A 14119-nucleotide genomic window follows, 5' to 3' on the forward strand; every position below is an offset into this window, starting at 1 on the left:
AATTTTAAGAGAGATTGAGTCCCAACCGTTGTCCCCAAAATTAAAGGCTGGATTCCAATCTCATTACTAGGCACTAGTTGATCATTAAAGTAAAGGAGTTGTTGTTTGCACCATTTATTAACTGCAGCAGCACACTATTAGATATCTAGATCCCTGTATTGTAAAATTGGTCAATGCTCCATGTTTTAAAATTTAAACAAGGGACTTGTAATGGTAGATACCCCTATGGTATATAAGAATACCTGCAGCAATTGACAATGTATCCTCACGTGAGAGGTATACAATGAATTAAACACCCTGGTGGTGTATAAGACTTAATAAATCTTCACTGTGGGATTAATAATGTGATTGGAAGACACCCTCATGGCATAATAGATTCCATAATTCTCAATGTGGGATACATATAGAGTGGAGTAGACACCCTTATGGTGTATTAGAATAATTGAGCACCCTGATGATGCCTGAAACAAGATATTTCTCACTGTGAAATTAATATGATGACTGAGAAACACCCTAAGGGCTCATACTCATATGCAAGAAACTCAGATGAGTCAGGGATAAATATCGCATTTTTTTCCTCTGTATTGTGTATATAGTCAGCAAAAAATTATTGATTCTCTATCTAACTTTGAAATTGCACTACCTGTTAATTCACATCCCTAAAGTACACTAGGTTTTTTTTTTTACTATTGATGACTTTTGTTTGTGAAAAAGGTAATAATTCTAGTGGAAGTGGTCATCAGAGTTTGCTACCTAACCCATCGGAGGGGGAAGGTGCATTAGAGGTCCTGGTACCTTAGCCTTTGACCCATTCCTTTGCTTTCTGGTGTGGGGGGGGGGCACCATTGGCTTCATCTGCCTAGGGCACCAAAATATTTTGTCTCGGCCCTGCTTACAATTACTACTATCTACATTTAGCTACTGCTGGAGCTAATAATCACTGGTCAGTGAGGGTACCAGGAGTCATCAGTCAACTGACAGCACAACCCTGGTCACCTGACATCCAATGAATGGAATGATCATTCAGTGCACATTGGCTGCCATTTCACCCAATGAACATTTTGTGTGTTTATTGGGTGATCGGCAGCCTGTTTATACTGAAAGAATGTCATTTTTACCTCCACTTCTATAATGAAGGATGCACTGTTTGTCCTTGTTTAGTTATTTCAACCATTCTAAATGTTATTGTACATTCTTGTTTGTTACTGAAGAAACAAATTGGACTGACAACACATTTGATAAAGGGTCAAAAAGGAAACTCGCTTCCATTCATGATCTAGAGCAGTGCCCCTGGTGTTCAAAATATTTTGAGCTAATTTAATAAAAAACAAATGGCATGCAAATATAATTTGTTTAAGGGGCTTCATGGATTTTTACAAATAGGTCCCAATTAAGAAGCTTAAAATGTGCTTCTGAAATCTACATGTACATCCATACATCATTTGTATATTAAAAAAGTATATTAGAAAAGTAGGACACATTGAATGTTCAGAAACGGAGACTCTCCAACTACAATAATGACTGTAAAATGACCAAGCATGAAAATATAAGTCTTGTATGCTTTATATTTAAATTAAGTATAAACATATTTATATTCCTTAGCACACTAATTCTCTATGGTACACGTTCTAATAATGTTGAAAAAAAACTTGCTTAAAGTTGAAAAAGCATAAATTAAGTTATCATGGGCTACAAACTGTATTTACAGTTTTGTAAAACAACATTTATGCATTTAGATAAAAATGAATTCTTACCTGAATATCTATTTACATTGTGTTCGAATTTGTAGCCTTGTGGAAAAAGAACCATAAAAACAAGTATAAAAGCTGTTTCTAACAGAAGAAGTACCCATGGCAGGCAACCTCTCAAGCTGGCAGAGTATCTTGGTGCCATTTCAGACGTCAAAAGAATAAAAAAGAGGTGTCTTCACTGAGCCTATGCAAGAAGGATGATGCTGATGGGTGTCAACCCAATGATGTAATTATGTCTTATCTCTTGCAAGCTGAGGAACTATCTGGGTGCCATACTTTGTCAGCAATTTAGCTTTCAGAACAACTTGGATGGAAAGCTCAGTTGAACAGTTTTATGCATTAGAGGTAATAGTAGAAGTAGAGACTTTAATCTCAATTACTATTTTCCAAAAAATGTGACTAAGGAGTGAAATAATCACTCCCACCAAACTTTTTATTGCCTAAATCTGTGTATGTAATGAGTGTAAAGTGACCGAAGGAGATAGCCATGGACAGGCTACTGCTTAATAACGCCATGGCACTTTACAGGAAAATTGTGTCAAAGTCCGAATGTGCTAACAGGTGTGGGGTGCATTATGCTCACTCGTGGGCAGGGCCGTATTTACCACTAGGCACGTGAGGGCACGTGCCTAGGGTGGGGACAATGCAGGGGGCGGCACCTGAGCAAGGTTCGGTTGTTTTTTTTTTGTTTGTTTGTTTTTAAAGCTGGGTCACCTCCCGACCGACCCCGCCCCAACGCCACACGCCCCCCCGCCCCCCCTGGCCGCATCATGTGTGGCCGTTATACAGTATGGAGCATCATGTGTGGCCAATGGCCATTATACAGTATGGACCATCATGTGTGGCCATTATACAGTATTGAGCATCATTTGGGGCCATTATACAGTATGGAGCATCATGTGTGGCCATTATACAGTATGGAGCACTGTGGCCATATTTTTTCGTTTATAATTATTGTATATAAAACAGTGTGATCAGCAGTGCTAAATGGCTGTGGTTGGGACGTGGATATGGGTGTGACTAGTTGTGAAATGGGTGTGGTCAGAGGCGTGGCCTAAAATTTGCCGCGTTGCGCGCCGCACACTTTATACCTCCTTCCCTTCTTCAAAAGTTGGGAGGTATGGTACCGCATTTGCCAGATCATGGCAAGTGCCACAAATCCCAAAGGGAATGAATGAGGCCGAACGCAGTGTTGCTGTAAGTGATCCGTTACGCGGCACATGCAGAAAAACTGCCGGATCTGCGGCAAAAGGCGACTTTCACATCAGCGATTCTTCCTAAAGTCACTGCCGATAGTGTCATACTCACAAAAGGGGGAGGCAGCACTAAAAGTGCCTAGGGCAGCAGAAACCCTAAATACGGCCCTGCTCGTGGGTTGCAAACCTCCACTTTCTCCAGGCGCCTTCATCTTCAGGAGCTGCAGCACATAACTCAAGGCACACGCTCATCATTTCAAATCTCCTGGACAATTCAAGTTCATCAGATTATAACACACAGTATTGGGCACAACACTTCTAGTTGTTTCCTTTAAAAAGTGTGTCTTCAGCATTACTAACCATTCCTCCTAGATAGAGATGGGAGAACCCGAACACGAGAAAAACTCTCATGGTGCTAGCGGGGATTTCACCAAGGTTACCACAGTACAGCCCGGCCGGTCACTGAGGCTGCACTCGCAGCAGCTCATTCACCAGCGGTTCTCAGCCTGGATTGTTGCATCTTGTCATCGTACAGGTTGAAAACTGTTTTTCCACCAGACATGGATTACGGCATGGGACAGAACGATGGATAGGTGAGGGATATTGTTGTTTTTTATTTTTGGTTTATTACAGGAGAATGAGGGCTTCAGTGGAATAGGCGTTTGGTAAGTATAACTGTGTTTGTTATTTTTAAATAAAAAAGTAAAAGTGTGTTTTATTTTATTTCTAATAAAAGACTTTATTCTGGCTGTGTCTTTATTTACTCCTTTACTAAGCCGTGGGCTTGATGTCACATGACAATACAAAGGTGACATCAACCCCACAAATGTGAACCCTACTTGCCAGCACTACAGGGCAAGTAGGAAGATCTGGGCAAAGAGACAGAATTGGCGCATCTAATAGATGTGCCTTTTCTGGGCAGCTGCGGGCTGCTATTTTTAGGCTGGGGTGGGCCAATATCCATGGCCCTTACCAGCCTGAGAATACCAGCCCCCATCTGTCTGCTTTAGCAAGGCTGCTTGTCAAAAATGGGGGGGACTCCACACGTTTTTTTAAAATTATTTAAAAAATACGGTGTGGGGACCCCTCTATTCTTGATAACCAGCCTTGTTGAAGCTGATAGCTCAGGGCTGCAGCCCCCAGATGTGAGATTTGCTGGCTGGTTATAAAAGATATACAGGGGAACCCATGCCAGGTTTTTTTTATTTATTTACAGCGCAGGAGATGGCTAATGAATACACCCATCAGCCGCTCCTGCTCTCGCTGTTATTAGCGGCAGCAAGTGTCAGATGATGGGAGCAGTAGTCCCATCCACTGACACCAGTGAAAGGAGGTAAACTTCATACCTCCGATCACAGCAGAGCGCTCACGCTGTCTTTTGACCGGCGGGGATTATTTCACCGCCGATTAGAAGCGGTGTTCGCCGCACTGTCATGCACATGACAGCGTGGCAAACACTGGATGTTCAGGCCGACCATTCAAGTGAATGGGGTCTGGGTTCAGGTACTGTTCTGGTACCCGAACACGAACTTTTTGTAACTGTTTGGCCGAACCCGTCGGACCTGAACATCCAGTTGCCCACCCAGATCTATTCCTGGACAATCCCTATATTTACTGTTGCCATCAGCACCAGGGATTTCCCATCTAGTCCCGCAGTGCACACTGGATCCGTTACCTTCCATTCACGTAGTTCCATGTCCATCATCCCCCGGAAGCCAAAGGATAAGGCACTCTTCATAGTACCTGTACCGAGCCTTCATCTCTGGACATTGCAGGAATGTCCGCAAAAGATTCCAGAAAGACTTCCCGCTGCCCCGACCACTACATGTTTCCCCCTTCCGACCACTACATGCTTCTGATAATAATTTGCAAAGCCCAGAAATCTCTGCAACACTTTCAGCTTACTCAGTTCAACACAATAAAGGACAGCTTGCACCTTAATGGGCTCCTTCTGAAACCCTGATGCAGAAACCAAATGTCCTAAGAACTGAACCTGCTGTACTTGACATTTCTCTAGTTTAACAAATAAATAGTTATCACATAGAATCTGGAGAACTTGTTTGACATACTTGCATACTGCTCCTGGATATGAACGTAAATCAAAATATCATCCAGGTAAATTACCCCAAATTTACACACTAGAAGGCAAAAAATGTAATAATAATAATGATAATAATAATTTTATTTCTATAGCGCCAACATATTCCGCAGCTCTTTACATTTTAGAGGGGACTTGTACAGACAATTAAAGACATTATAGCATAACAATGAACACATAAATCAACAGATACCAAGAGGAATGAGGGCCCCACACGCAAGTTTACAATCTATGAAGAAATAGTGGAGACACGAAAGGTGGATGGTAACAATTGCTTTCATTGTTCTGACCTGTCATAATGTAAGAAATCGGACGTTCATGTAATGCTGCATGAACCAGTAATGTAATTTACAATTTTTGAAAGACTGCCGGATCATTGGTTAACTCGAAAGGCACTACCAAATTTTCTAAATTATCTTCAGGCATATTGAATGTATTCTTTCATTTGTCACCCTGGCTATATGCCACTTTTAAGTCAAGTTTGGAAAAGTATTTGTTGTAGTTCCAGATAATTGGTAAAAAGGTCAGGTATATGGGGCAAAGAGTAATGATTGTAAACTGTCATTTTATTAAGCTCTCTGAAATCCATTCATGGACACAACCCTCCATCTTTTTTTTTAACAAAAAAGAACCCTAAGGCGAGTGGAGAGATGGAGGGCCATATATGCCCATTAGCCACACTATTTTTAAAGTAATCTCTCAATGCCTCCCTTTCAGGCAGAGAAAGATTAAATAACTGAGTTTTAGGCATCTTAGCTCCTGGTATGAAATCGATAGCACAAGCACATGACCTACTGTATGTGGCAGAAGAACATCACACTCGTTTCAGAAACATCCTGAATAGATTCTGGTAAGTGGGTCCTCACAAATGTCAATGAACTTGATAGACATTCAGAGAAGGAAGAGTCGCCCCACGACCTGATCTCTTGAGTCTCCCAATTGATTACAGTAGGTGTGGGCAACTAATTTTCCTGAGGGGCCACACTAGAGACTGTGACTGTTGTGGAGGGCCAAAGCAATAGGCTGAAATTAATTCTACTCAATATTAATATCAACATATAATTATTATATTATTGATAATTATATTAATTGTATCACTTAATATTGAGCAGAATTAATTATGCTGACATCCAACTATATATTGTTTGAACCCGAGTACAGCCCCTTTTGTGTACCGTATGAATCGCCCACAGCCGCTTATATACTGTAAGAGCCCCCCAAACATCCTCCCTATATACAGCATGAGCCCTACACAGCCTCCCCATAAACAGAATTAGCCACACGCAACCTCCACATACACAGCATGATCCCCACACAGCCTCCCTATATATACTGCATGAGCCCCACACAGCCTCCCCATATACGTGGCATAAGCCCCACACAGCCTCCTCATACACAGCATGAGCCCCACACAGCGTCCCACATATTATATATAATGTTAACACACCGAAACACCAAAGATGACTCAAATACAATATACCGTATATAATCGAGTATAACCCAAAATTTTCAGCCCAAATTTTTGGGCTGAAAGTGCCCCTCTCGGCTTATACTCGAGTCACGGTCTGTGGCAGGGTCGGCAGGTGAGGGGGAGAGAGCGCTGATGCATACTTACCTAGTCCCGGCGATCCTGACGCTCCCCCTGCCCATCACACTGTCTCCGGGTGCCGCAGCTCTTCCCCTGTACAGCGGTCACGTGGGACCGCTCATTAAACTTATGAATATGGACTCCACTCCCATAGGGGTGGAGCCCCATATTCATTTCTCTAATCAACGGTGCCGGTGACCGCTGATAGAGGAAGAGGCTGCGGCACCCGGAGACCAGCTGTCCGGGGGAAGGAGCGGGACGCCGGGAGCAGGTAAGTATCGCATATTTACCTGTCCTCGTTCCACACGCCGGGCGCCGCTCTGTCTTCCCGGCGTCTCTCCGCTCTGACTGTTCAGGTCAGAGGGCGCGATGACGCATATAGTGTGCGCGCCGCCCTCTGCCTGATCAGTCAGTGCGGAGAGACGCCGGGACGGGACGCTGAGGAGCTGCAAGCAAGAGAGGTGAGTATGTGTTGTTTTTTTTTTATTGCAGCAGCAGCAGCACCAGCGTTATATATGGCACAGATTTATGTGGAGCATCTATGGGGCCAAACTGAACGCTGCAGAGCATATAGGGCACAGCTATATAATGAGCATCTATGGGGCCATAATGAACGGTGCAGAGCATTATATATGGCACAGCTATATAAGGAGCATCTATGGGGCCATAATGAACGGTGCAGAGCATATATGGCACAGCTTTATATGGAGCATCTATAGGGCCATAATGAACGGTGCAGAGCATATGCACAGCTTTATGTGGAGCATCTATGGGGCCATAATGAACGGTGCAGAGCATATATGGCACAGCTTTATATGGAGCATCTATAGGGCCATAATGAACGGTGCAGAGCATATATGGCACAGCTTTATGTGGAGCATCTATAGGGCCATAATGAACGGTGCAGAGCATATGCACAGCTTTATGTGGAGCATCTATGGGGCCATAATGAACGGTGCAGAGCATATATGGCACAGCTTTATATGGAGCATCTATAGGGCCATAATGAACGGTGCAGAGCATTGTATATGTGGCACAGCTTTATATGGAGCATCTATGGGGCCATAATGAACGGTGCAGAGCATTCTATATGGCACAGCTATATATGGATAATATATGGGGCAATAATCAATGGTATGGAGCATTATATATGGCACAGCTTTATATGGAGCATCTATTGGGCAATAATGAATGGTATGGAGCATCTATTTTTATTTTTGAAATTCACCGGTAGCTGCTGCATTTTCCACCCTAGGCTTATACTCGAGTCAATAAGTTTTCCCATTTTTTTGTGGCAAAATTAGGGGGGTCGGATTATACTCGGGTCGGCTTATACTCGAGTATATACGGTATAACAAACAATAAAATTATTAACTCCTCACAGTGTTCAGTGAATGTTGGTGACTACCACCACCAAGTAGAGAAAGAAAACCAACCACCCTATGGATTTATCAGAGAGACCACACACAGGTATTATATCACAAAAATATCTTTATTCCAAATTTTTGAGCACATGTTTTGCTTGTTTTGGGTATAGAACACTGAAAGATGTATATTTACTACTCCCCTGTTCCTTGAGCACATAGCACTTTTTTTGTGCACATGCTTTGCCAGCCGCTGGCCTTTAGCACATTTTCACTTTATGTATTATATGGATACAGGCAATATGCGGTGGATTGAGGCACACTGTTTTAATTTTTAGTAATATTTTATTGTTTTCATTTTTCCTTGGGGACTATTTATGTGGTTACCTGGGTACCGATAACATCTTATATATTAATTCTGTATGTCCTGTTGTGCGTACATATTAATTGTTTTTAGATGGTTGTCATGAATAATTTGGAATAAAGATATTTTTGTGATATAATACCTGTGTGTGGTCTCTCTGATAAATCCATAGGGTGGTTGGTTTTCTTTGTCCCACATATGTGGCATGAGCCCCACACAGCCTACCCCATATGCAACATGAGCTCTAAACAGCCTCTCCCATATGCAGCATGAGCCCCACACAGCCTTCCCCATATTCAGAACTAGCTCTACACAGCCTTTCCCATATGCAGCATGAGCCCCAAACATATTCCCCGCATAGGCAGCATAATCCCCACTCAGCCTCCCCCATGTACAGCATGAGCTCCACACAGCCTCCCTATATGCAGCATGAGTTCCTCACAGCCTCCCCCATACACTGCATGAGCCCCACACAGCCTCCCCATATGCAGCATGAGCCCCACTCAGCCTCACCATATACAGCATGAGCCCCACTCAGCCTCCCCCATGTACAGCATGAGCCCCATACAGCTTCCCCATATACAGCATGAGCCCCATACTGCCTCCTCATATGCAGCATGAGTCCCACACAGCATCCCCATATACAGCATGAGTCCCACACAGCATCCCCCATATGCAGCATGAGCTCTAAACAGCCTTTCCCATATGCAGAATGAGCCCCATACAGCCTCCCCCATATACAGAACTAGATGGTGGCCCGATTCTAACGCATCGGGTATTCTAGAATATGTATGTATGTATGTATGTATGTACGTTGCGCTTAGCACAGCCACGTAGTATATAACACAGCCACATAGTATATAACACAGGTACGTAGTATATAGCACAGCCACGTAGTATATAGCAGCCACGTAGTATATAGCTGCCACATAGTATATAGCGCAGCCCACATAACACAGACAGCCACGTAGGATATAGCAGCCACATAGTATATAACACAGCCCACGTAGTATATAACACAGCCCACGCAGTATATAACACTGCCCATGCAGTATATAGCACAGCCCACGTAACACAGACAGCCACGTAGTATATAGCACAGCCACGTAGTATATAGCAGCCACATAGTATATAGCACAGCCCACGTAATATATAGCAAAGCCCACGCAGTATATAAGACAGGCCACGTAGTATATAACACAGCCCATGCAGTATATAACACAGCCCACGTAGTATAAAGCAGTGTGGGCACCATTTTAAAAAATTAAAATAAAAAATAGTTATATACTCACCCTCCGGCGTCCAGCGAAGCTGTGCCGATGCACGCGATGCTGCCGCCAGCTTCCGTTCCCAGTGATGCATTGCAAAGTTACCCAGATGACTTAGCCGTCTCGCGAGACCGCTAAGTCATCTGGGTAATTTCGCAATGCATCACTGGTAATGGAAGCTGGTGGCAGCATCACGTGCATCGGTGGACGTTGGAAGGTAAGCATAGCACATTTTTTTTAATTATTATTTTTAACATTATATCTTTTTACTATTGATGCTGCATAGGCAGCATCAATAGTAAACAGTTGGTCCGGGATGGGGCGACACACTGGCACTGACTGGAGCGGAGTGGGGAGGGGGCACTGACTTGAGGAGAGTAGGGAGGGGCCAATTTACGGCTGGACTAAGCCTGTCGCTGATTGGTCAGCGACGCGGGATTTCCGTTACAGACAGACAGACAGACGGAAGTACCCCTTAGACGATTATATAGATAGATGAGCCACACAAAGCCTTCCCCATATACTGCATGAGCGCCACACAGCTTCCCCATATACAGCATGAGCCCCACATAGCCTCCCAATACACCATATGAACCTCGCACAGCTTCCCCCATATACAGCATGAGCCCCACACAGCCTCCCTACATACTGCATGAGCCCCACAGTCTTCCCCATATACAGCATGAGTGTGGCACCCCAGGAGTTCGGGTACCACAGTAGTGCTGCCTTCCTCTCGGGGAGGGTAGTGCTATGCCTGGAGACAAGTGAGATCCCTTTGGCAGGTAAATCCCACACACAACACATTCTAACTCCAGGCCAGAAGGGGGAGCTCAAAACCCTGTTTTAGGGGAGCTTCCAAGAGATATATATAGATCCTGCTCTGGAGGAGGAGTCAAGTCAGTCTGAGAGTCTGAGAGTGAAGAGAGACAGGAAAGGAGCAGAGGAGAGATTGAGGGCTCAAGGAGGCTACGATTGGGCCTCCTAGGAGCGAGAGCACAGAAACTGGGCACCGGGAGCCCGAGGTTGTGGATAACTGCAAGGTCCACAGCAGAACCGGAGGGCATAGGACTATACGTAAACTGCCTGTACAACACCTGAGGTACAGCAGCAGTTAGAGCCTGGAGTCACCCTGTGAGAGACCCCAAGAAAACGGCTTAAGCTGCCTACCGTGCAGGTATTGTCCCAAGACAGGAGAGAAAAGGGGTACCTTGCCAGCAAACTACAGGGAGCAAGGGACCAGGAAAGCAGCGCATAGTGGAAGGCTCCCAACCAGGGCTGCCACTAGAAATTTCGGGGCCCCCTTGAGACTCCACCCACTCTCCAGCCCAGCCCCACCTCCACGCTCCACCACTCGAACTGTCCACAGTCCCACCGCTCTATCTTGGAAAAACTCCACTTCTCACCTATCACATATTAACAGTTCCCATCACCAGATCACACATATAGCCAGCAGCTTTTGTTTTGGCCAAAAGATTTTTTATGCCGCCACCATAACACGGTAGACACTTTTTGCTGGGCCCTACTCTGCTATAACCTATTAAATATTTGTTAAAATATGCAATACAATTTAGGTATGTTTTTATTTATTTTTCAATTTTTAAAATGACCAATAATATCACATACAAGGAACAAATACCTCTACACCATGTCAAGACCACATATTACCACCACAGTGATTGAATAACATCACATACAAGGAACAAATACTACAACACCATGACCAGACACCATATTATTACCACATAGTGACCAAATAGCACATACAAGGGACAAATACCACCACACCATGACCAGACCACATATTACCACCACAAAGTGACCAAATACTACAATACTGATCAGTAATTAAAAAAAACACAATACCATCACCATAAGTGCCATTATACGCAGGAGATCTGTACTTAGTATGCAGTGTCTGTGTACAGGTAATACAGTGATCACTGGTGATATTATACACAGGAGCTCCGTATATAATGTATAGGTAATACAGTGATCACTGGTGACATTATACACAGGACCTCTGCATATAGTATAGAGTGTATAGTGTCAGTGTATAGGTAACACACTGACTCACCAGTGACGTCTCTAGGTGAAGTCCTTCTTCTTTAAACCTTCATCCAGCACAGACCGCCGTCACTTCTTCCAGCCAGGACATGTCTCTGCAGGAAATAACACAGTTATCTCGAGCTCCGCTTGCAGAACACATTACTTAATTTTTCCCAACTTCTACATTACACCACATGAAGAAAAAAAGGCGACATAGTATCACTCTACACAGTAACAGGACGGCTCCCCCCCCCATTTAAAACAGTATACTCAAAAAATAAAATAAATACATCACTGCAGTAATAATATCCCTTAATTAGCCCCTATGGTAATAATATTCCCCATCCTGGCCCCATCTCATTCCTGGCTCCAGCCATATGTTGTTGCATTCTGCCCTCATGAGTATCCATTCTGCCCCATATGATCTCCCCATCCTGCCCCATATGATCTCCCCATCCTGCCCCATATGATCTTCCCATCCTGCCCCATATGATCTCCCCATCCTACCCCATATGATCTCCCCATCCTGCCCCATCTGTCTCCATCGTATCCATCCTGCCCTATGATCCTGCACGATCTGTCTCCAATCCTGCCCCCAGTGTCTCCAATCGTGCCCCCATGTCTTTCATTCTGCCCCGTGTCTCCAATCATGCCCGTATCTCCATTTTGCCCCCAGGGTCTCCAGCATTTCTGGCCCCAGTGTCTCCAGCATTTCTGCCCCAGTGTGTCCAGCATCTCTGCCCCAGAGTGTCCAGCATCGCTGCCCCAGTCTGTCCAGCATCTCTGCCCCAGGGTGCCCAGCATTTCTTCCCCAGTGTGTCCAGCATCTCTGCCCCAGTGTGTCCAGCATCTCTGCCCCAGTGTGTCCAGCATTCTCCCCCCAGTGTGTCCAGCATCTCTGCCCCAGTGTGACCAGCATTTCTGCCCCAGTGTGTCCAGCATCTCTGCCCCAGTGTGTCCAGCATCTCTGCCCCCGTTTGTCCAGCATCTCTGCCCCAGTGTCTCCAGCATTTCTGCCCCCAGTGTCTCCATCATTCTGCCCCCAGTGTCTCCAGCATTTATGCCCCCAGTGTCTCCAGCATCTCTGCCCCCAATGTCCAGCATCTCTGCCCCAGTGTGTCCAGCATCTCTGCCCCAGTGTGTCCAGCATCGCTGCCCCAGTGTGTCCAGCATCTCTGCCCCAGGGTGCCCAGCATTTCTGCCCCAGGGTGCCCAGCATTTCTGCCCCAGTGTGTCCAGCATCTCTGCCCCAGTGTGTCCAGCATCTCTGCCCCAGTGTGTCAGGCATTCTCCCCCCCGTGTGTCCAGCATCTCTGCCCCAGTGTGACCAGCATTTCTGCCCCAGTGTGTCCAGCATCTCTGCCCCCGTGTGTCCAGCATCTCTGCCCCAGTGTCTCCAGCATTTCTGCCCCCAGTGTCTCCAGCATTCTGCCCCCAGTGTCTCCAGCATTTATGCCCCCAGTGTCTCCAGCATCTCTGCCCCCAATGTCCAGCATCTCTGCCCCAGTGTGTCCAGCATCTCTGCCCCAGTGTGTCCAGCATCTCTGCCCCAGTGTGTCCAGCATTTCTGCCCCCAGTGTGTCCAGAAACTCTGCCCCAGTGTGTCCAGCATTTCTGCCCCAATGTCTCCAGCATTTCTGCCCCCAGTGTCTCCAGCATTTCTGCCCCAGTGTGTCCAGCATCTCTGCCCCAGTGTGTCCAGGATTTCTGCCCCAGTGTGTCCAGCATTTCTGCCCCCAATGTCCAGCATTTCTGCCCCCAATGTCCAGCATTTCTGCCCCCAATGTCCAGCATCTCTACCCCCAATGTCCAGCATCTCTGCCCCGTGTGTCCAGCATCTCTGCCCCAGTGTGCCCAGCATCTCTGCCCCAGTGTGTCCAGCATCTCTGCCCCAGTGTCTCCAGCATTTTTGCCCCCAGTGTCTCCAGCATTTCTGCCCAAGTGTGTCCAGCATCTCTGCCCCAGTGTGTCCAGCATCTCTGCCCCAGTGTCTCCAGCATTTCTGCCCCCAGTGTCTCCAGCATTTCTGCCCAAGTGTGTCCAGCATCTCTGCCCCAGTGTGTCCAGCATTTCTGCCCCAGTGTGTCCAGCATTTCTGCCCCCAATGTCCAGCATTTCTGCCCCAATGTCCAGCATTTCTGCCCCCAATGTCCAGCATTTCTGCCCCCAATGTCCAGCATCTCTGCCCCGTGTGTCCAGCATCTCTGCCCCAGTGTGCCCAGCATCTCTGCCCCAGTGTGTCCAGCATCTCTGCCCCAGTGTCTCCAGCATTTTTGCCCCCAGTGTCTCCAGCATTTCTGCCCAAGTGTGTCCAGCATCTCTGCCCCAGTGTGTCCAGCATCTCTGCCCCAGTGTCTCCAGCATTTCTGCCCCAGAGTGTCCAGCATTTCTGCCCAAGTGTGTCCAGCATCTCTGCCCCAGTGTGTCCAGCATCTCTGCCCCAG

At 46.0% G+C, this 14119-nt stretch overlaps 1 protein-coding gene across 2 annotated transcripts in view; it reads right to left on the minus strand.

The window, feature by feature from the left end:
• Positions 1-14119, minus strand: part of RHCE (Rh blood group CcEe antigens) — a 171289-nt gene that overhangs the window by 118792 nt on the left and 38378 nt on the right. The window contains exon 1 of one of the 2 annotated variants that reach the window (XM_077295922.1): positions 1755-1912. The exons of the other annotated variant lie outside the window; for it this stretch is intronic. Within the exon in view, the coding sequence (XP_077152037.1) occupies positions 1755-1893 (139 nt within the window). The 5' untranslated portion in view covers positions 1894-1912. Of the gene's footprint in view, positions 1-1754; positions 1913-14119 lie in introns of those variants that run through there. 2 annotated transcript variants of the gene reach the window in all.

Source organism: Ranitomeya variabilis, chromosome 3 (assembly GCF_051348905.1).
Source record: "Ranitomeya variabilis isolate aRanVar5 chromosome 3, aRanVar5.hap1, whole genome shotgun sequence".
NCBI lineage: Eukaryota > Metazoa > Chordata > Amphibia > Anura > Dendrobatidae > Ranitomeya > Ranitomeya variabilis.